Below are 23,628 nucleotides of genomic sequence, written 5' to 3'. Positions count from 1 at the left end.
GACAAAGCTACCTAGTACATATTGCTAGTGAAAGATGACAAATATCCCGTAAAATTAATTAAGATATGCAAAAACTATCTCAAACACGATCATCATCAAAAGAAAAATCACTTATTTTTGTAAAAAATATCTTCTTTTGTACCGAACACACTCTTTCATCTTATCAAATACCACTCGGCCCAAATAGAAACTTTTTGGACATCAAAGCCTTCTTTTCTTGTTCATAAATATTGAATCAGCCCAATTACTCAAAAAGTGATTTTCTCTAAAGCCCATTTCATTTAAATCATTTTTTCAATTTTGTAGTTAATGTTTAAAGATAAAATACATTTTTATTTTGTCCAAAAGCTAACACTCATCAATCTCACTGATAAAACTCATCGTTGTGGATGCTGATTTTTTAAAAAATTACAGCTTTATCTTCAAAAAATTAATTGCCGGGAAAATGGAGCTCCATGGTAACCCCTTCAAACCCTAATTTCAATTTTTCTTATCAAACTTTGGGGTTTTATTTTTTTTTAATTTGGAAAAATTTTCATTAGGGCACAGAGGTTCAAATCCTAAGGTTGTTCTTGCATCCCTGTTGAACAAAAGAGAAAAGCTTCAAGAAGAATTACGAAATGTTGAAAAACAAGTAAAAAGATTCTATCTTTGTTGAATTCTTCTATTATTTTGATTATGAAGTTTGTTGTAGATGCTCCTTAGTTGGATAATACTCCCTCTTATTCAATTTGTTTGTCTTACTTTATTTTTAGTTCGTTTTAAAAAGAATGTTTTTTTCCTATTTTTGCGAGCTTTTAATTTTAGCTTTATATGTGACATGTTTAAAACCACGAGATTTAAGGTATATTTTGGTGACCACAACAAGTCCAAAAGATTGAAAAGTTTGGTTTATTTTTTTAAATTTCGTGTTGAGTGAAAACCAGACAAACAAATTGAAATCGAGGGAGTAGTATATTTCGTGCTGCTTTACTGATTTTTACTTTCTTAAACTACGTGTTGAGTGAAAACCAGACAAAAATTGAAACAGAGGGAGTAGTATATTTCGTGCTGATTTACTGATTTTTAAAAATATTGTATTATTAGTTTGATATGTTGTGGTAATAAGTTTTTGCTGTAATTTTGAGTATTTACAACTTATGTCATGTGAGACGTTGTTGCTTATTCTCATTATTCTATTTTGTTGTTCAAATATGGGTATTGGTTTGATGTAGGTTTATGAGCTAGAGACGAGTTATTTGCAAGAATCGGGCACTTTTGGGAACGCGCTAAAAGGCTTTGAAGGATTTCTATCAACATCGAATAAGAATTCAAAGTACACACCTTTCCAGTATTTATCTGCTTGTGTTTTTGTAGTTGGAAAATAGAATTGATGGTTAATGTAGATGATTACTTTTTGTTGCAAAGCGTCTCATTTTTTTCACCAAAACATGATCATGGCATGCTTAGGCACAATGATAGTTATTAAGGTTTAGCAATAACCATTAAGGTTATGATAGTTGATGGAATTGGTCATTAAAGCTTCGTTCTATGAATCAGCATTATTCGTGTTTTTGTGCTAATTGTCTTTTGTCAATAACTACTTAGTTTCCGCCTGGTATTGAGATAGTGAAATCAGTGTTGAGGTTCTGAACTGTATGGGATTCGGTTAAGATAGATCAAGAAGTAGATGTACTCTCACAAAAGCCAGAAATTGTTGGCTAGGTGAAAAGGGCCAATCACTGCATCTGATGTTAGAAAAAAAATTCACATGAATTAAAGTAATATACGGGTTCCATGAGACTTTACTATCCTCTTGAGTTACAATCCATATCTCTAGATACTATATAAGAAAAGAAAAGCATATCTCTAGACAAATTTAAAGTTTCCGTCTACGGTAACTCTTCCCGGAGTTTGTCCATTAAAGAGTGTGCAAATTTGATGAAATGTCCTGCAAACAGAAAACAAAAGTTTTGGAGATCTGAGTAATTGTTCAGTAAGCTTAACGAGTCACCAGTTAGGGATATGGTCGATGACATCCAATGCACTAGCATTTGGAAGCTGATTTTAGATTCTGATAACCCTTAAGCTACTTTCATACATGGAACACCACAAGCACTATCCTGAATGAATAAACATTCAATGACCTGACCAATATGTTAAAAAAGCTCGGTGAATATTTTTAAATTAAATTTTTTGATCCATATCTATACTGTAATTGAATTTTATGAATAATGTTGGTGCATTATTTAGGTTCATATTACTGAAATATTTGGGCTGATTTAATTGTACTAGTGACCAGTATTTGACTTTGCTTTCATGAATTAGAAGGTTGTTTCCTTTTCCAGAAGTGATTGTTTGTTTCACTATCTAGTCATAATACGTTTCCCAATGATTTACTCGTAAGAATTTCACTTTTATGTCATCTGGCAGCCTCAAAAGGTCAAGAAAATTCCAGCTTGAAGATAGGTTATTCTCATTGTCTTCAGTCACTTCACCAGCGGTATGTATTTGAGTTCTTTAGAGCTTACTTGTTCTTGGAATTTCTGATATTTGCTAAGTTCTTTACTGATGATGTTTATGTTGTTGCAATTTGATAAAAATTAGTCTTCAAACCGTGTTTTGCACTGCTTATACTTAAGCGTTTGGCATTAACTGGTCCTGCAAACCATTCTGTCCCCTACCCCCTAAAAAGAGAAGTCAAAGAATATCTGCTGAATCTCATATCATATGCATGATAAATTTAATATGGTTTGGCCAAATGACCTATATATGAGAAAACTAATATAAAAGAAAGTATAAAAACTATCGAGAGAATAATCTCCCCCTAAACGCGACTTGTTTGACAACTACATTGGGATATTATGATTTTGTTTACAAGTTCTTTAAACTATGCCTTTAAGATAAGCTTTAGGTTCGATAATTTGAGCACTGCTGGGATGATGATAATAATATTGATCCCATTAGCTATGTTATGAATAAATTTTGTGAAGTATTGATACTTCAAAATACGCAAAGGCGAAGCAAGAAAATTTTGCTTTAACGGCTGAAATAGGGTTCCCAGAGGAGGACTAGGAAATGGTAGTTGTTCTTGCAATCCAAATCCCTGTGATGGGTTCAAATAAGTTGTGTTTATGAGAATTATGCAGTGTTTTGGATAGAGAGAGGCGGAAAGAAAAAAAAGGCATCGATGGTTGCTTCACCGAAGCGAGAAGCGTGAAGTGAAGTGCACGCTTTTTTCAACGGAAGCTCAATTTAATAGAAAAAAATAAAAACATTAATTTCCACCAATAAATAACCATATAAATAACTTTTGTACCTTCACAAGGTAGAGGTAAGGTTGCGTACACACCACCCTCCCCAAACCCCACTTGTGGGATTACACTGGGTATTTGTTGTTGTTGTAAATAACAAGAACTCAATGGAAATAACATATTAAGCAAATCTTTCAATTCTAAAATGAAAAAGTAAATAATAGATACTAGAACTTGCAGCAACAAGAAGATGATGTGCAAGTCTCCATTAGTATTGGAGGAGAAGAAGAACAGCAACTTCGAGTAGCAGCAGCAGGAAGAAGACGCAAGTCTCTCTTGCAATTGTTTTACAATTAGACCTAAAATTAACCCTTATTTCAATTAAATTTCCTCTAGTCTCGAATTTTTTGGCTTAAGCAATACTTAATGCCTCAAGTCGCTTCTGAAAATGAACACTAAAAGGTTAAACCAAACAGAGTTCACTTATTTTGAATTTGGATTGTAATTTCTTTAATTTGAAACCGAAATGTTCACCAGATTTTTAATCTTCTCCATACTACTGCATGAATGGTTAAGTGGGAATTCAGACAACTCCATATAGGGGCATTCCTCTTGGATCAACAGATTTTGATGATTGTTTATTGATGGATACTAACATATGCCTTCAGTAATAATTACTGTTTTTACAGTTCCAGGGTCTAATCGTTGTTATTGATTTAATTGCAATACCACTTCCGCACCACTTACCTTGAACAATTTGAACTACCTGTGGGTTATCCCAACACCTATTTTTCTGTTCTGATGTCTCAGAACTAAATTAATTTTTCACTTATCAAATAGAAGCTTCCTTCAATTTCAACGTTTTTGCGCACACATAGATTTAGGGAAGAAATGGTTGAAAGTCCAATATGAAGTTGAAGTTTCATGCATGTATTTGCAAATTCATAGATCTGATTCTATCTTGTCATTTTTATGTTGAATCACCTTGCACTATCTATAATTTCAACTGATTTGATACATTGGCAGAGTGTATATACTTAAAATGTAGCACATCGTTTGATCTTAATAGATGCCTGATGCGGCTGTTAAATTCATTTATGTTTAGGCGGAAGAGCTTGGACTTGGACGTGAAGGTTAGTCTTTTTTGTTCTACACACTTTATAACATAAAGCTCTTGCAGGTTTCTTTTGGGGCGGGGAACTAAACTCAAGCTGTTTCTGGGGAATGTCACGTCACCAAACCAAACTTAGACAAATCATATAGATTATAACAGATATTGAATTGTTATTATAGAAGCTTTTGATCCTCTATTTTTGTTTTTTTCCGCAGATGGAAGACCAGATCCTACTCAAGGTCGCATGAGGGGCGGAGGTTTTGCAAATAACGGACAGTATGTTCTACTTTTTATGAAGAGATATCTTGCATTTATTGGATTTGTTTTAACGTTTAAGCCTACTATTTGCTAAGATACTTGGATTGAGGATGGAATTCTCAAAATATACTTGCAACTTCTTTATATTTGTTCTTTTGCTTAATGCTTCCACGATGTTTATGAGTAAGCCTCATGCAACGACTACTGTAGGGGTAAACCAAAGAAGGGAAGAACAGGACCACGAGATGGAAAGAAGTTCCGAATATCAAATGACTTGGATCTTGACGATGAAGATGATCCAGATTCAATCTTGAGATAGCTATCTCTAACTTGATATAAGAACTCTTTATTGTTGTCTGTTGTACCATAGTATTGTATCATCATTCGATTAAATAAAATCGTATATAACAACTATGTATGCAGCTGATTAATTTCGAGCTCACTAAATTATTTGGTTGTGGATGTGCCCAAAAACTTCCCTAGACAAAGTACATGCTCTGAGTTTTGTTGTACAGTAACATAATTTGACAAAGAACAAAATGCTTTCAAGTGTTAATATTCTTTGAATTCGTCATTCCTAATATCATTATGAGATGCTGGATTTGTGTATCGGAAACAGTTTTTCTATCCCACAAAGGTAGGGGTGAGGTCTGCATACATCATATCCCCCTGTACTGCACTTGTGAGCTTACAATGAGTATGTAATTAGATTGATTCATTTAGTTTTTTAATCTTTTTATTTGGTGCTAGTTTGTCCTTGAAAGTATGTTGCTTGAAATGCTTTGGTGGACTGAGTTATCGGATATTTTTGTACTAGTGAGAAGTAGCAGGTGCCCTGTTGATTTTTTGAATCTTTTTATTTGATGCTAGTTGTTTGAAATGCTTTGGTGGACCGAGTTATCCGATACTTTTGTACTAGTGAAAAGTAGCAGATTCCCCATTGATTAGTCGACGTGTGAGCAAGCTAGCACAAATATCACCATTACACAGTTGTTAAATGAGGTCCCTGGAATCAGTCATGTAACCTGCCCTGTAAGACTTTCCATATATGGATGAGGTGACTTGAGTAAAGCAGGTGAAATCAAATTTACTCTTTTAAGTTATCAATAATGACAATTTAAAGATATATTAATTTTTATTTATTAGAAAAGGTCATTGGAAGATGATTGGTTAGTTTCTCTTTTGGAAGTTGACCTTCAGCAGAATTATCATCCTTGTGCAAGCTACTGCAACCGTCTACCAAATCGATGAGCTAAAAAGGAAGGCAGATAGACATTTTCAACACAAAGAGCGTTCTTCATTCTGGGGGTATCGCATATTCTTAAGCGAGAAGATTAGACTCTTATTATTGAATTTTCATTGTTTGTATGTATAACTCTCTTTCAAATTAATTTGAAATAATACGATTTAGCGAGTTTTGATATGTACAATCAAGGATTATGACAGATGGTTAGGACATTTAATCAAGGGTCTCGAGTTCAAGCCTAATTTTTTTTTTGTTAGTGAGCATTTCCTCCTTTGCTACTGTTATTGCATATTTTTCTTTTTTAGTTGTTATGCATTCTTCATTGTTTTCTTTTTTTTTTACTTGGATTTGACACACTTGAGTCGAGGGTCTTTCAGAAATAATCTCTCTACCTCCACGAGGTAGTGATAAGGTCTGCGTACACTCTACCCTTTCCAAACTCCATTTTATAAAATTTCACTCGGTATGTTTTTGTTGAGCATTTCTTCCTTTAATAGACCTTACACAGAGTGATTCCAAATTAGTCGGGGCTCAAAGAGTATATTAAATATCGGGTCAGAAACATTTGTTTTTGTTTTTTTTGGATAAATTAGGTACTATTCACTTGGAATGTGTCTACACATTGAATTGTTCAGCCAAAACCATTAAACCCCATAGTTGAATTTGCCGGGTTTAGTAAAAAAAATTAATCACCAAAATAATAATTTTTTTTTTTTAATTATGAAAGCTTAGCAGGATTTACCTAGTAACATTTTAAAAATATAAGTTGATTTATTCAACATTCTTACCAATTAATTAAGAGAAGTGTCACTCTAGTGAGTATTTCACTAGCATTACTTAATAAACTTAAACTTTAAGCTACATATTATCTGTCTTTTATATTATGTATAGATTAAAATTTCCAATATAAATTTTAAGAAGGTTATATCATAGAGCTAATTTTCTATTTGTTGACCATTTCAAAAGGTAAATAAGGTAAGAAGAAAAAAAATACTAATGCACCTCCATGTAAGGTAGGGGCCGGTTAAGGGTGTAACAAATGCGTTTATTCGACTTCAGTAACTTTGATCTAAATATCAAATAATTGATGTGGCGGTAGAAGTCTATACTCGGAAGTACAAAATATAAATTCTGGATCCACCGCGTATAAGTCGTATATAAAGTATAAATATATACAACTACGTACACTTCAGTCTCAACAAGTTTGAATCGGTTATATAATCCTAAAATAAAGATAATAATTGAACGACGAATTCAACGTATAGTTTGATTAAATGTAGTTTCACAATGTCAAAACGTGCAAACTAAGCTATGAAATGTTATTAACAAAAACGATAACCACATAAATAATTAATAATATTGTTATCTAATTATTAATAATTATTATAAAGCATTTTATGTCACTAACTAATACTTAAACAAATTAAACGGGAATTAAGTCATTGTAAAAAAAAAATCATTAACCTTGTCAACAAGATTAGGTAACATAAATATGTGAAATAATGTGACATTTTATTAAAATCCCTTTGATAAGTATATAAATTAACAGTAACAAGATATACATAAGCCAAAAATTTACCTAATGAGACTATTTCAAAGTGATTACGACATTAACTTTGGAGACTATTTCAAGATTCATGAGATTAATAGTATCCAATTTTATTGATGAAATCATTACATACATTATGGCAATAATAATGTTCTTAATTTTTCCTTTTCATCTTCGATTTTTATTTTGAACGGTGAACCACGATTCGAATTCTCTATAATATTATGTTTGTCTTGTGGTTTGCACCCTAAATAATAGATAGAAATTAAATATCATTTACTTGTCACTTTCGTCCATATATATTTTTTTTTTAAATAGTCATATTTCATGATAATAATATTTTGGTTTATCGGAAGAAGTCTTCTTATAACCCATAGTCGATTTGTTAATTAGTGCAAATTTATACGAATCAAGTGTTAATAAGATATTACAATATAAAACACATAAACTAAGAGCTTGGTGTATCGACAGTTGAATTATGTGAATTTAGATCAATATTTTAAAATATACTTTATCAGTATATTGATATAAAAAGATTTGTGACATAACTTTCAGTTTCATATATATAATCTTAATTATAATTTAAAAATATTAAATTAATATAATTATTTCATTTAATTTTAAAAAAAATAATCAAATAGAGACGAAACATGACAACTAATTTTGATCGGAGAAAGTACTATCAATTAAATGTGAACATTACAATTGAAAATTGAAGTTAGTTGAAACAGAGAAACTTAATCTACTTTATGGTACAAGTTGCAAAATTCCACTATAATAAATTAACAAGAAGAAAAAAACAATTCGTGCAATTTTAGCTACTTTTTTACGACTACTACTTTTTCAAACAAAATTTTACAAAGTATTTGTAATGATTAATCATGATTAATGGAGTTCTAAAATTATGGTTTAGTGCAATATGACTTGGAGAGGGGATGAATATAGCAACGTGATACATTAAAAAAATAAAATTAATTAAAGTAAATAGTCGACATATTTTTTTTTATTACGACCTTTTTTACCTATTATAATTATCTCTAGTATTTTTATTGTTGGTAATTATCTTTGATTTCTATTATATTTTATTACTTGCTTATTTACTATTACATTTTTTTTCGAACGATGTTCTAAGAAGTTGATGGTCTATTGGAAACAATTTACTTAACTCACAAAAGTAGGAGTAAGGTTTGCGTACGTACACCTTACCTTTTCCAAATGTTATTTTTGAGACGTTGACAACAACAACAACAATATACCTGGTGAAATTCCTCAAGAAAGATTTGGAAATGGTAGTATGTATACAACCTTATCCCTAATAGATAAAAATATTATTTTTGATAGCGTTCGTCTCAAGTACATCATCACAAAATAAGAAGGAAAAGAGAATATGTATATATAGTGCGCAATATAGAATACCGATAGCATCCACAAATAATATGACAATCGAAGCAAGATAAAAGAAGTATAAGAAAGCAAGATAGGGGGAGGGGGGATTTAATATATACCACTAATAAGAGAAACTAGATATTGTGATTATCACCAATATGGGTTGTGCTGCATTTGTGGGAGTGTTTCACCATTAACCAAAGGTCTCAGGTTCGAACCCTGGGTATAGAGAAAATCTTGTTGGGACCGCCACCCCCGATTGTGCCTTGTAGTGCGCGACCTGGATATTGTTGAAGCTCCAATGTAGGCTCCAAACATCGAGTGGGAAAACCAAAAAAAAAAAAAAAGATATTGTGATTATCTTATCTACTAGTATTCTACTCTAATTCTTGATATTCATATTATTTTATATATAGAATCATATCTTTAGTAAACTATAAATGTCTTGAATCTCGTTCGATCATCTTTTTCAAATACTTTTTCGATTCACATCTACTGATCACTTGTGATACTGTATCGAACATAAAAGTCAAAAGATTTAAAATAAAATAAGAATGAGAAATGCCAATCTCATTTAATTATTATTTAAAGGTAGACGCCAGTCTTTACTTTAAAGATTATATAGCCATTGTTTTCAACGTTAACCATAATTCAGTAATAAATAATGTATTGTGTCATTTCAGCAAATTGACCTATTACACGTAATTTTTTCTTGTCTTTGTATCCATTAATTAAATAGAGAACTTTTTGACCTAAATTAAACGTCAATCACATCTATATATTATTATATATATATAAACAATTTGTTCAGAGATAAAATCCGATTTTGCTTTGGTTAATATGAAACTTTGTGACTTCCAATAATTTTACGATTCAAATATATTTTGCAAAAGGATAACATGATGTTGGCAGGCACATATATATGGTTAGATTTAAGTTATACGTATTTTTTTTGGAACCCATATAATCCATATCCATTACAAATCTCTGTCATAGCTCTGCTTTCGGGTGAACACTCTGTGATGAACACTTTATACACATTAGGTAAACTCCTCACAATGTAATACCTTGCAAACTATACTGAAAATATAAATTACACTAAGCAAGTCCTATACGACTGACTCGTTCCTATACGACTGACTCGTCGATACTGTAGAAATTAAACTCTTATAATAAAACTTAAATGACACCTCATGAACCACTGTGGTTTGAGAAATAAAAAAACCCTGTATACATATATTCTTTGAAAGGGTTTAATTTTGATAAGACAATTGTTTCTTTGCTTTAAATAATTCAAAGAGAAATGACCTAATTTTATCTTCTAATTATTTCCCATCACATAATTATGAGAATCTTTAAGCACCTATTTATTTGTGCTGAACTTAGCTAGAAGTTGAATCTTAACTGATTTTGACCACAAACTTTACCTTTTTTTGTCTAATTGCGTCTCAAATTTGGAGTTCCCAAAGTCTTATATTTCTGCTGAAATAGAGAAAATCATACTACCTTTTATCGATATTTTTGTTTGTAACAAAATTTAAATATATGGAAAATAAATCAACTATAAATAAAATTTTAAGAAACAAGATATTATTGATAAAACAATATGATTTCCTTTCTTGATTCATCTCTCCTAATATTTCTCTGTGATTCGAGGGCCGTTAATGACGCATTTCTCGAACTAGAATAATTTGAATTAAATTTCTTTATTAATATTCTATGAATTTAGAGAATGCTTGAGATGTCTAACTGAAATAGAACTTATCTCGTAGAGTCCTACAAAATTTTGATGTCGTACAGTTTTATTTTCCCAAAAGTTAGAAAACACTAGCACAATAGTTTTGAAACATTTGTAACTTAATCAATGATGACATGATATAATTTGAGACTAATTGGGGTCACACGTACCTCCACTAGAAAAAATGTGCTGGTGATATATAGTGTTAGATACATTTTTTAGGTCACATATAAAGAAAAAATGGAGAAGGTTGACATTTATTTTATTTTATTATGTAGAAGTCTAATAACTCATTGGTTATACTATTCGTTTTTGAATCTAAGTTTGTACGGATCTAAAAGGTATTATTAGGATTTAAGGGTTGCTCCTTTTTTCAACAATATATATATATATATATATATATATATGTGTGAGATAACTCGATCATTTACATTGTTGGTCCCAAATCCGAATAAAAAGGAAAGGTTGTCTCAATTAAAATAATTTTTCTACCCCATAAAGGTAGGGGTAAGGTTGTATACGTTTTTATCCTCCTCTGACTCCACTTGTGGAATTACACTAAGTTTTTTTGTTGATTGGACGCAAATGTAATATTTATATTTCCTACCAATAGTAATATTGTCTCTTTGGATCTAATGTCAATTCGACATGGGGCCTAAGTTCTAACTCACTGTCTAAAAGTTAAGTTAAAGAGAAGAGGATTGTCCAAGACTTATAAGGAGTCAAGTGATCTCATTTTGATTTCAATGAGGATTTCCATTTTATTCATTAATAACCCCATCACGCCCGAATTCAAACATTCTTATATCATCGATTACACTATTTGATCAGAAGCGTAACATTTAAGGACCAGGAGCATATTCACAACTCTCTAGATGTAAAGCAATGGATATACATGGATCATATTTCATATTGTAAAATCCTGATTACGATATAGATTAAGTGACTAACGAACACTAATGCGATTTTTTAAATAGTTTAATTATAGTTGTGAAGACCACTAATGAAATAATTGGATCACATGCATGCACTTCATTCTCTTCTAAAAGAAAAAAAAAGAAGACAAATTACAGAAATACACAATTTTTGTTTTACTTATTTCCATTATCCCCTATTACTTTTAAAAACCTCTAAAATCCCTTATTCTTTTAATGTATCCGAGTCAGTATTTAATGTATTCGAGCTACATATTATGTATCCGAGCTAGTTTTTAATGTATCCGAGCTACATATTAATATATTCGAGACAATATTTAATGTATCCGAGCTTCAATTATTGTATCCGATTTTTTTAATTTTTAAGGGATTAATGTAATTAGAAACTTATTAGGAATAGATTGTAATTTCATATTAAAACCATGAGATTTATGTAATTTACCCAAAAAAATAATAATATACAATGTGAATGCGCCTTATTTTTTTTTAAGAAATATACTGCATGTCGATCAATAAAATACTAACAATTTAAAAAAAAAATGTATGTATGCTACCAACTCGTGTGCTATATATATTTTATATAAAAATAATAGCCTAAAATGTTGACTTTGACTAATTAATTCAAAGCCTTACCAAAAAGTGCAACATTTTTTGTTGTTACACTAAATTTAGGAATATTCGTCAACCTTTTCTTAGTATTTTTATTTTATTTAAATTTTGTTGGACAAAATAAAAAAAACGTACTAGCTGTAACTAATAGTAGCGAAGTCATCAACGTAGTTCATCGTCTATGATTTTCCATTAAAGGAAGTTCGGATGAACGTTCTACCACTCTTCTAATTCCGTACATGGTTATAACATTACATAAGAAAAAAATAAATGTAAAGAAATGAGAATAATAAATAAATAAATACATATATAAATAAGTAAATAATGGTACGTCATAAACTATAAGAAAAGAAATAAATAAAGAAAAAACTACAAAATGTAAAGAAATGAGAAAAATAAATAAATAAATAAATTCATAAATAAATAAGTAAATAAGGGTACGTCATAAAGTATAGGAATTAGGAAATGAGATTTACGGTTTGGTTTGATCGGTGATTAAATGTTTATATATCGCTTGTTAAATTTATCATTATTACATGACGAAAAGCCTTATTTTATATAATGTTCAATTTGTCATGATTACATAATTACTTTTTAAAGAGTAATTATTATTACCAACATTTTGGCAAGTTTATTATCTAATAATTAATTCTATTTTATCGTATTTTTTTATAACATACTCCACCCCTTAAACGTATTTTTCTCGTAAGTTTATTTTTCAAATCGTGGATGTATAATATAACGATAAAAAATAATATAATCTATTCATAACATTGAACAAAACAATACAATATAACACAATATATTGTTAAGATGAAAATGTCGAAAGATTATCAAGTATTAACATGACACTGATGAAAACACTAGTGGACTAAAAAATTATTATTAGTGTTATTAAAAAAAAGGATAATATTGAAAGGGAATTATACAACAGTTGAGTTGGACAAATAAGAGAAATATTATCAAACTAGATATAGGACCCCGTGCCAGCACGGGGCCCAAATATATATATATTTTTATTTTAATTTATGTCATATTATGGAATTTGAGAAGTTATTGAAATTTTTATCTGATTTTAAAAATATTTTAAATTTTTAGCTATTGTGATTTGTAGTACTTTTTTTTAACATAATTTAGAAAAAAATATTTATTACTCTGTTTGTTCTAATTTATGTGGCACACGCAGAATTTTAAATATTAAGCATTTTTTATATGTCTCTTTAATATATTAAGTTGTTAATTATTGTATTTTATTGTATATTTTGAACCTAAATTTTTAATAATATATGTTATTTGCCGTGTCCCAATTTATGTGACATTAATTGATAGATTTGTTGGAGTCGAGAGATTTATTTTGTTAATTATTGTAATTTATAGTTTTTTTCCCGTCAATTTCAAACAATATATGTTGTTAATTGATAGAATACTTTTAATGTAATTTTTAAAAAAAAATATGTGTGACTGTCCATGTCCCAATTTATGTGGCACATGTAAAGTTTTGACAATTAACCAAAATTTTAATACATTTAAAAATATATTTTTAAGTCGTTAAATTTAAGTAATTTAAATTGTTGTATTATTTATTACAATTTATAATGCTTTTAAAGTAGTTTAAATATTGTACTATTTATTATGATTTATAACACTTTTTTTAAAAATTTATGTCATATTATGGAATTTGAGAAGTTATTGAAATTTTTATATGATTTTAAAAATATTTTAAATTGTTAGCTATTGTGATTTGTAGTACTTTTTTTAAACATAATTTTGAAAGTAATATTTATTACTCTATTTGTTCTAATTTATGTGGCACATGCAGAATTTAAAATATTAACCCTTTTTTATGTCTCTTTAATATATTAAGTTGTTAATTATTGTATTTTTTAGTACATTTTGAACCTAATTTTTTAATACTATATGTTATTTGCCATGTCCCAATTTATGTGACATTAATTGATAGATTTGTTGGAGTCGAGAGATTTATTTTGTTAATTATTGTAATTTATAGTTTCTTTTTCGTCAATTTCAAACAATATATGTTGTTAATTGATAGGTTTTTTGGAGTGGAATTTTTTTTTATTAATTATTGTAATTTATTGTTTCTTTTTTGTCAATTTCAAACAATATATGTTTATTATATAATCTATTTTATGTGGTACCAATAGAATTTAGAGACTCAATTAAATTTTTTATATAAGTTTTAAATAATTAAGCTGTTAATTATTGTAATGTATAGTATTACTTATATTATTTTTAAATATATTTAAATATTATATGTTAGGTTTTTTATCCTAATTTATATGGCATTGATAGAATTTAAAGTGTCAAATAATTGTTAATTATTGTAATAGATAATATGGAGAACAATATATGTTTATTATATAATCTATTTTATGTGGTACCAATAAAATTTAGAGACTCAATTAAATTTTTTATATAAGTTTTAAATAATTAAGCTGTTAATTATTGTAATGTATAGTATTACTTATATTATTTTTAAATATATTTAAATATTATATGTTAGGTTTTTTATCCTAATTTATATGGCATTGATAGAATTTAAAGTGTCAAATAATTGTTAGTATTGTAATAGATAATATGGAGTATTTAAGTCATTTATAGTATAGTAATTAATATATAATATGTAGTATTTAAGTGTTATATTATGGAATTTGAGAAGTTATTGAAATTTTTATATGATTTTAAAAATATTTTAAATTCATAACTATATATTTCAATGTACAAGATTTTGATAAAATAAAATCTTTAAAGTTAAATTATAATGTTTTTGAAATTTAAATTATTAAAACATATATAATGATTTTATAGAAAAAATAATATCATATAAAATTAAATGAAAAGGATAATAAATTCAACTTTTACCATGATAAGGTTGAAAAATATTATTTAAGTGGAAGGAGATGGGGCCCACTTTTGGTAGTAAATCCTAGACTCTTCTAATATATAGTAATTATACCCAATACAGCTGGAAACTTATATTTACTCAAAAAAAGAATCTTTATTTTATTTTATTTTGATGTGGATATAATTAGATTTTGACCAATTATTATTGAATTTTAGGAGGCTACATCGAATTGAATAGCAGACATTTTTTTTAAAAAAAACAGCTGGGTCCTCTTTTATTTCGAGCGCTTCACTCAAATTATAAATTAAAGAGCATAGTGGACATCCAATTATTTTTCAACTTTATAAAATTTGATTTATTTTGCCACTTTTAAACACTGTTAGAGGTATCATTATCATGGACTAAGGTCTTAAACTTCACTATCTTAAATACACCTTAAAACATTGCATATAGCTACTTTTTGTTAGTATGATATCACATCATGTAGTGGATACGGAATTTTGTCCTAGTTTTGGTCGATTCACGTCTGAGAGTTTTATTTTGAGATTAAACTAATTTTCTTATCACGATATCAAAATAATCGAGTTCATTCCAATTGTTTTATTACCCAACGTGGATCATCATGTTATGTTATTCATGCTCCGATTGTGAGTGTGCAGGAGTTGTTAGTATCCCACATCAGTGGTGACTATAACATGGCAATTATAATTTTGTCCTCTTATTTAGTTTTAAGGCAAATATCGACTCTTAAACTAATTTTTAAGATTGAGTTGATCTCAAGGTCAATTTTCTTATTATGGTATTCCAATTGTTAATTATCCAATGTGGGCCACCATATAATGTTTTTCACGCTTCAGTTGTGAGTGTTGCAAAAGATGTTAATATTCTAGATCGGTGGTAGATAGATGTGACATTTTATCTTTTTATAATATTTTGGATAATTATCACCTTACGAGCTAACTTTTGAAAATGAATAGTCCTAAATTTTGTTTTATTTTATTATCGCATCAGAATCAAGTTGAGTTAGACTTAAAGTCCGTTTCATTATATTATATTATTATATTAGAATCGAGTCAATTTCAACTATTTATTCACCACATATAAACCCTCGTATTATCAATAGTGGATATGTCAATTTATCTTCTTATATAATTTAGACAATTTTTTTACCTCATATTAATATTTATGTCTGTATTAAATGCAAAGTCTATTTTTCTTGTCAACATTGCCATTTTTTAATGTATTGATTGATCCACAATTACCATTCAAGATTAGTTGCCATTAAGTGGATCCAATTGGATTTCTTTTTCTTAGTTGCCATTAGTGAATCAATAAAATGACAAAAGGAGAGTAGAATCAAGACTTTTGTGTAATGACACAGAGAACAAGTGGTATGGTTACATCGATTGGTTGCTGGTTAGAAACTTAGAGTTATATAAATATTGATAATATAGAAATTAATTATGTAAAGTTAAGTTATTTCATCTTTTATCGTGCGTAAAATAATACATAAATTTCCTTACAATTCATATATGTATTCGTTATGCGAAATAGTAAATTAGTAATCAATATCGTATCTAATTAATATACAGAAATTTATACATAACAACTAAAATATCATCGAACATACTATTATTATACTAATCACGATATATGAATAACTTATTTCCTAACTATCGATCCAACTACCTCACGTGGTAGTAGTAATACAATACTCTTAGAAGTCAATTCTTACATATAACTTGGAGAAAGAGTAACTAATAAAAAAAATTATAGCTAAGTCAAGCAATGAGGCCTAATGTTCCAAATATTTTGAATATTTCAACTTTTGCATTTATAGACTAGATTTACAAATAAATCACCAAATATAACCTCTATGTTTAAAGACCAAAATGCCTTTAAGTGATATATCTTTTTGTTTTATAGTCAATGGTTCGATAAGATGAATATGAAAATAGTAGAGTGATGACGTAAGGCTCGATATATTATATATTTATCATGATAATTTTTTAATTGTATTTTTTATTTTCCACCCGATATCTAATATTTATACTTGTATTTAGCTAAATTTGAATTCGCGCATTACAGATTAATTCCATTTTTGGACGCAGGAATATGAATATTTTTATTTAATTAGCTTATGTCAACATATCTATTTATTTAATTTCTTTCTTTTTTGGGGGACAAACTTTAGTTGTTTACGAATCTTTTTTTGGCTGCAGATATAAACTTTATTTGACAATTTTTCCATTAAATCCAAAAATTATTACAACATGTCAACCAATGTGAACAAAGCTTTTTCTCTCATTTGTACTATTATTATTTAATTATTTTACTTGTCATATTTTTTTAAAAATAATTTAACTAAATTATTGAAATTTATTATTTGATTTTTATGTGAATATTATTATTATTTTCATCATATTAATCAATCTCTATATTTACTGAATACAATAAAAAATTATTAATTAATTTATTTTAATTTTTCAAAATAATAATTATTTGAACCGACTATGTTAATTAAGTGCGACAATTAAAATGAACCTGACGATATACTTTTTTTTCTTTCCAAAAATAACGTATACATGTACATATTAAAATATAATGAAGGAAAAATTACATAAGTGAAGGTTTTTTATTTAATAATTACCACTTTTAAGTATACTTTTAATTTATTACCATTTTTGTCAACTTTTAGCAATACTTAAACAATTTTGTTTTTTTAAACTTAGCAAAAAGTGCTGCCATTCGCAACTTTTAGCAGTACTGTCATTCAACCAAATTGTTATATATGGTTAAAAGAATAATGTTGACAAATATCGTAAATATTTTTTAAAAAGTGTACACGCAAGCAATTTTCCCTTAAATGAAAAGTAGTAGAATTATAAAACGTGATAAAAAGAATGTAGACACCTTTCCGCCCATTTATTTTTTTATTCCTATTCAATTTGGTTCGTAATCATTTAACTTTTGATTCAAATTTACTTAAAATATATTAATTTCCAATATTGACTGTTGATTTGTTTTCTAAAAATACAGACCCATTTTAGTCTTTTCAAACTTAATTTGGTTGTCATTTGACTCTTGTTTTTTTCAATAGACACAACTTTTTACTCTACTTTTATAGTTTTATGTATGGTATCCTTTGAATTTTGTTCATATTATTTTTACCTTATTCTACATACTCAAGTTGACTAACAAAAAAATAAAATAAAGCAGCATCCAAATTTAGACAACAAATGTGATTCTTATCACGTAACAGTTAACAGTAGTCGATATTTATTTTAAAGTACGATTAATCTGAACAAATACAATATAATATATTGAATCAAATACTTTTTTAAGAGTGATGACCAAATTAAACATGATTTACCACTATGTGACTGGATTAGACATAAATATGTTACTTTCTCTGTTTCAATTTTTATGATTTATTTTTAAAAAAATCATCAGTATAAAAAAGAATGATAAATTTCTATATTTAGTAATGATATAACTTTTAAAAATTCATTTTAGCCTTAGTGAAATGTTTTATAGTCACGCAACATTTACTACTTATTTAAATTATTTCATATCATAAGTTTCAGAAGTTTTTTGTTCTTTCTTAAACTCACTCCGTATCAAATCAAATTGCATCACATAAATTGAGACGAAGAGAACAATAACTATGTCTTCAAAGCAAACAAAAGGGCAGTGCATTGCAGTAAAAGAAATTGAGACGGTATTTTATAAATAGTCTATATAAGTATTTTGAATATCTTTAACTTTTTTTTTCACGATCGTCTAGAAAATGGATGTAAAAATATTACAATCAATATGATGAAGAGTGACATTGCTTCTTCGGTCTAAATTCAATAAAATAAAATTGAAATATAATTTTATTGCATCATAATAAATAAAAAATGTGCTTAATTTCAAGTAAATAAGTTATTAATCTTGCACAAACTTTTGGGTAAAAGATTATAATTATTTGAATTTTTGTATGAGGAAGTGAAATATTATATATGGCCTAAAGATTTATTTTTAAATTACTTAAATACCCCTAACACAGTGGGGTATATATATCTAGAGATTGATACGCGTGACTGAAAAAAATATTTTAGTAATCAACTTTTATTATGTATATTCATATGATTAAACCTCAATTAGCCATAAATAAGAAAGGAGGAAAAGCAACAAAAATCTTAGTAGCAAGTACTATTTTATTTTTATTTTGTTGGTGAGGATCGATTTTTCGATCTTGTAATTTTCTCCCTTGTTTCTCCTTCCTTTACGAAGAATAAACTCTTGAAAAATACTTTTTAGTAAATATTTTACTGATAAACAAGTGACTTTCTTATTTATTTTTTAGTGTTTGCTAAATAAAAAATTATTCAAGAATACTTTTATGTAATTTAACAAAACACTACAGAACTGAATAAGGTTGGGGAGTGGAGATTCGACAACAGCAGGCAGGAGGAATATGGGTCAAGGGGCGGAGCTGCAGCCGGCGAAGGGTGGTCAGCCTGACACCCTTCACCGAAATATTAGATCATGTATATAAATAAAATATTTTTTATTATGTGGATATACGAATAAATGAACGCTCTTAAACACAATAAAGGTTTGTGGTCCACCTGTAAGTGTGCTCATTTAAGAGCCTAAGGTCCTTGGTTCGATTTCTTCCTGTTGCATTTTAACAAAATCTTCTTTTTTTCAAAAAAAAAAAAAAAAAAGAAGAAGAAAAGAAATGGTATTCAACGAGTAGAAGGAGTGTATTCAACGGAGTAGCTAACATTGTTTTTTCTTGATTTTTCTATCTGTTAATTTTGATTTATACCATTGATAGTTTTATAATTTGAGTTTTCGTATGATTTAGTTAGAAGATATGTAAATTTTAAATTTGAATGCACCCATTTATCAGTAAAAATAAATAAATTGTGCACCCACTTCACTAAAAAAATTCACTCTTTCAAAGTTTCTTGGCGAAATTTCTGCCCTCGCCACCTTGGGGGTGGACAATGGTGGAGTTAAGATTTCCAGTAAGGAGATTCAAATATAAAGAATTATATCTATTATATATACGTGAAAAATAATTGAAATAATGTATAAATATATAGTGTAATATTACGTCGAAGAAGACTCAAACCTACCTAACTCTACCTTGAAAATAGATAAACTTGAAATATTACTTCTATAACTTATATTTCATACTCCTAATATACCCTTTAACTTCTATAACTAATTTTTTCACTTTCGTTAGATGAAGGGTATATGTGAGCTCCTTTTGTAATGGAAGAATATATATATGTGAGTCATTTGTATAACAGTAGAGGTATATAAGAGTCATTTTCATAATAAAGGGTATAACAGCTCTAAACGACAAAGTTAATGAATATATTAGACTCTTCTCCCTTACACAAACCATTTTATTCATTTCAAAACACTTAATTATTTTGATCAACCAAAATATGAACAAATTGAAACATTGTGCACCAAACACAATCCAAAAAGTATATAGTAAAATAAAAATAATACAAAAAGATGTTTATCGATAGAAGTGAGCAAAGCACGTGGATTGACTCTGATAAGACAATCACGTGCACTATTATTTTAAGTATGTAATTTGCAGCTTGGAGTCACTAAAGTCTATCTATTGTTACTTTCAATCAGTATTAATTTTGCAATTTGGGTTTGTGGTCCCTCTACATAGCAAACATTTTACAGAGGAATTAAGATTTTTTGTCCACTTACAAAATAAATAAAAAAAATAATTTTTAAGTATATTCATTTATCAAGTTATCGAAGATATAAAATGTGTCCACAAGAGTAGGAGTGAAGAGAAAGCGAAAGAAGAAAGTGTTTTCTCATTCGATTGATCAATTCATATGCTTGAATCGAAGCCCAAACTCATATTCTGACTAAGAAAAGTAGAACTTTCTACCTTGAGAACATTGATTTACGACCTTTCCAAATTAGGGAGCAGAGTGTGAACCTGAAATCAATATGAAAGATATTTAATGAGTTATCACAAGGATTAAAAGTTTTTAATAATTGAGAGACCAAAATTACTATCAGGCCGTCACAAATTATTATTTTTAAAAAAGAAACAAACAAACACCAACACAACATCATGTTAACGACTTGTTTGAATGACTTATAGCTTATGACTTATAAGCAACGAGCATATAAATTATTAATTCTAATTTTTTATTTTTGATTTATTTTTATTGTTTTGGCTTAAAAATAAATATCTAAAAATACTTTTTAATTTTAGTCAAAAACAAAAAAATATTCAAAATTTATTTTAACTTAAAAACACTAAAAATAAATCAATTCAAACAAACTCTAATTAATAGCATACATAAAATATATATTAATTTTATAGTATTTTCCAAATTAAAAAAAGAATATATATAGCTGTTTACCAAATTAATGAATGGTTGAATTGAATCTTTTTGTTTAATAAAAGTTTATCATAAAAAATATTAATTTGTGTTAAATGTAAAGACTATATATCTACAGCTAATTAAGAGGCCAATCAAAAGAGAGGTCATAATCTTATACAGAGAGGCGGCTAATTAAAGCAAAACAGTTGTAATTATGTTTGAATAGACAAGCCCAATCCAATCATAACTTTTCTTGGATTTAGTCTTATTTAATTTAATTATGAAAATTTATTTTATTTTTTTATTTCATTTCTAAAACATGAGATAAAGTTGTCATTAAATTAATCAGGCCGTTTGATAGCTAGTTTGGGAGTGAGTTATACATGTGTTAGATTTTGTATAAGTAATACTACATCTGGTTAGTCACTTAGTTGCTTATGACGTAGGTTAATCATATACGAAATTAATATGGTGTTTGGTTTGCAATTTAGAAACACACATAACTAATACATCTATAAGCTATGAGGAAATATAAAAAACACACATACATTTTTCCGAAGATTAAAATACAAAAGTTTTTAAAAAAATTCCTTCAAACGTGATTTGAGTTATGATGTAGCATATCTTGTCTGATGTTTGATATTCATATTGAGGTCTAATCTAAATACTCCTCTTACGAATCCTTGACCACTTACATTGTCCTACATTATTCAACTGAAATGAAATATTACTATCGAAATTGAATTATACAATGCTACCAATAATCTAGATTTTTTTCCATCTATGAATGAATCTTCCCTATTGAAAATTAACATCCCTCTAAGACTCCAACATTAATTTCAATGTTGATAACCCTACAATCAAATTGATACTATAATAATAAAAACTAATCATATTTAAGATATATATTACGAATCAAAAGTATACAATTTGAAAAGACTGACCAATTATGTTGTTTTGTCCATAAAAGATGTTTAATAAACTATACAATAAAACTAATAATTAATTCAGTTGGAATAAAAGTACACTTAGCATACCAGATTTGGCTCACTCAAACTTCATATAGTATAAAAATAATTTAAAAAAATTAGGGGACCAACTTGCACATTTTGTAAACTTGAGAAACTACAACTCACCTTCCTGTAACTTTTCAATTAATTATTTTTAAGTCCTTGAGGAAACAAAAATTAACAAGTTAGAACACCCGTGTGTACTAATTTCAAAGCATTAATTTTTTATTATTCTGTTCATGTTCGACTTGACACGTTTCTTAACATATAATAATAAAAATAATTTCTTTACATTATTTTTCCCAACAATTAAAAAGAATAATATTTAATAATCAAAAAAATTAAATATAATAAATTATTTTTAATATTTCAGATCTTTTATAGTGGATAAATAAAAATTAGCGGAGGAGTAATAACTAAATCCAACTTGTCATGTGGTGACGACAAGATTTGTTTAATTTCTTTCTCTCAATAAATAAATATAACGACAAAATTTTCAACTTTGATTAATGACAAAAATATGAATAAAATTCATGAATTTTTCATGCAAGATTATAATTTGTCCCCATGCATTTATTGGGGCCTACATAAGTCATCTCTCGTGTTGTTTTACCAAATCACTTCATGACAAATTCTTATATAAATTTAATTTACATAGTTTCAAAGCTAAATAATCACTTTTACCAAGTCCACATACTTAACGTAAAATAATTTAACATGCTTTATTCAAATCTTTATCTAACCTATATTTAGAAAAGTTACGATCCATCAAAGTTTTTATCTCATATGAGATAGAGATAAAATCTGTGTACATTTCACTTTTTTCGTAATTCACTTGTCGCTCATGCTGAGTATGTTATTGTTATTGTTTAAATTATTTTTTCTTCCTTTTTAATTTTTTGTGGATTGAACGATTGATAATTATATGTATCTAAATTAAATATTTTTTGATGATTTGTGACTTGCTATATCATTTTTATGAGATACTTGTTATTTTTCACTAAAAATATATACCAGATAACTCTATTTATAAAGACTAGAATGTATGAGAAGAAGTTACCTAATAATATCCAAACTACATTATTAACCATTATGCCCCACCTTAAATGCAAAAGTATGAACTAATTTTATATCAAGTACTGGAGTTTAATAAGTCATGTTATTAAGGGAAAATATGTTAAAATTAAATAATTTTACTAATAGAAATACAATACTCCCTCTATTTTAAGATGTATATGAAATTTAAGAAATATGAAAAGACTTTGAAATATTTTAAAACTAATCTTAAAAAAGTGTACATTTTAGTAGATTTTTTG

The 23,628-nt window shown here is 27.8% G+C and overlaps 2 protein-coding genes across 2 annotated transcripts in view; one reads left to right on the top strand and one right to left on the bottom strand.

Annotated features, from left to right (window-relative positions):
* LOC125825643 (germin-like protein subfamily 1 member 7) overlaps positions 1 to 23,628 on the bottom strand; it is a 318,424-nt gene that overhangs the window by 75,656 nt on the left and 219,140 nt on the right. The window lies entirely within an intron of this gene.
* LOC125825652 (uncharacterized) lies at positions 377 to 5,062 on the top strand. Its single transcript, XM_049504979.1, has 7 exons — positions 377 to 458; positions 543 to 634; positions 1,215 to 1,315; positions 2,413 to 2,482; positions 4,339 to 4,366; positions 4,563 to 4,623; positions 4,816 to 5,062. The coding sequence occupies exons 1-7, from the start codon at positions 446 to 448 to the stop codon at positions 4,922 to 4,924; spliced, it is 474 nt and encodes a 157-aa protein (XP_049360936.1). The 5' UTR covers positions 377 to 445; the 3' UTR covers positions 4,925 to 5,062.

The sequence above is a fragment of the Solanum verrucosum genome, unplaced genomic scaffold (genome assembly GCF_900185275.1).
Source record: "Solanum verrucosum unplaced genomic scaffold, falcon-dt-bn FXZP01000298.1, whole genome shotgun sequence".
NCBI classification, from domain to species: Eukaryota; Viridiplantae; Streptophyta; class Magnoliopsida; order Solanales; family Solanaceae; genus Solanum; species Solanum verrucosum.
The sequence above is the reverse complement of the archived record's forward strand: the minus strand, read 5'-3'. Positions and strand labels throughout refer to the sequence as shown.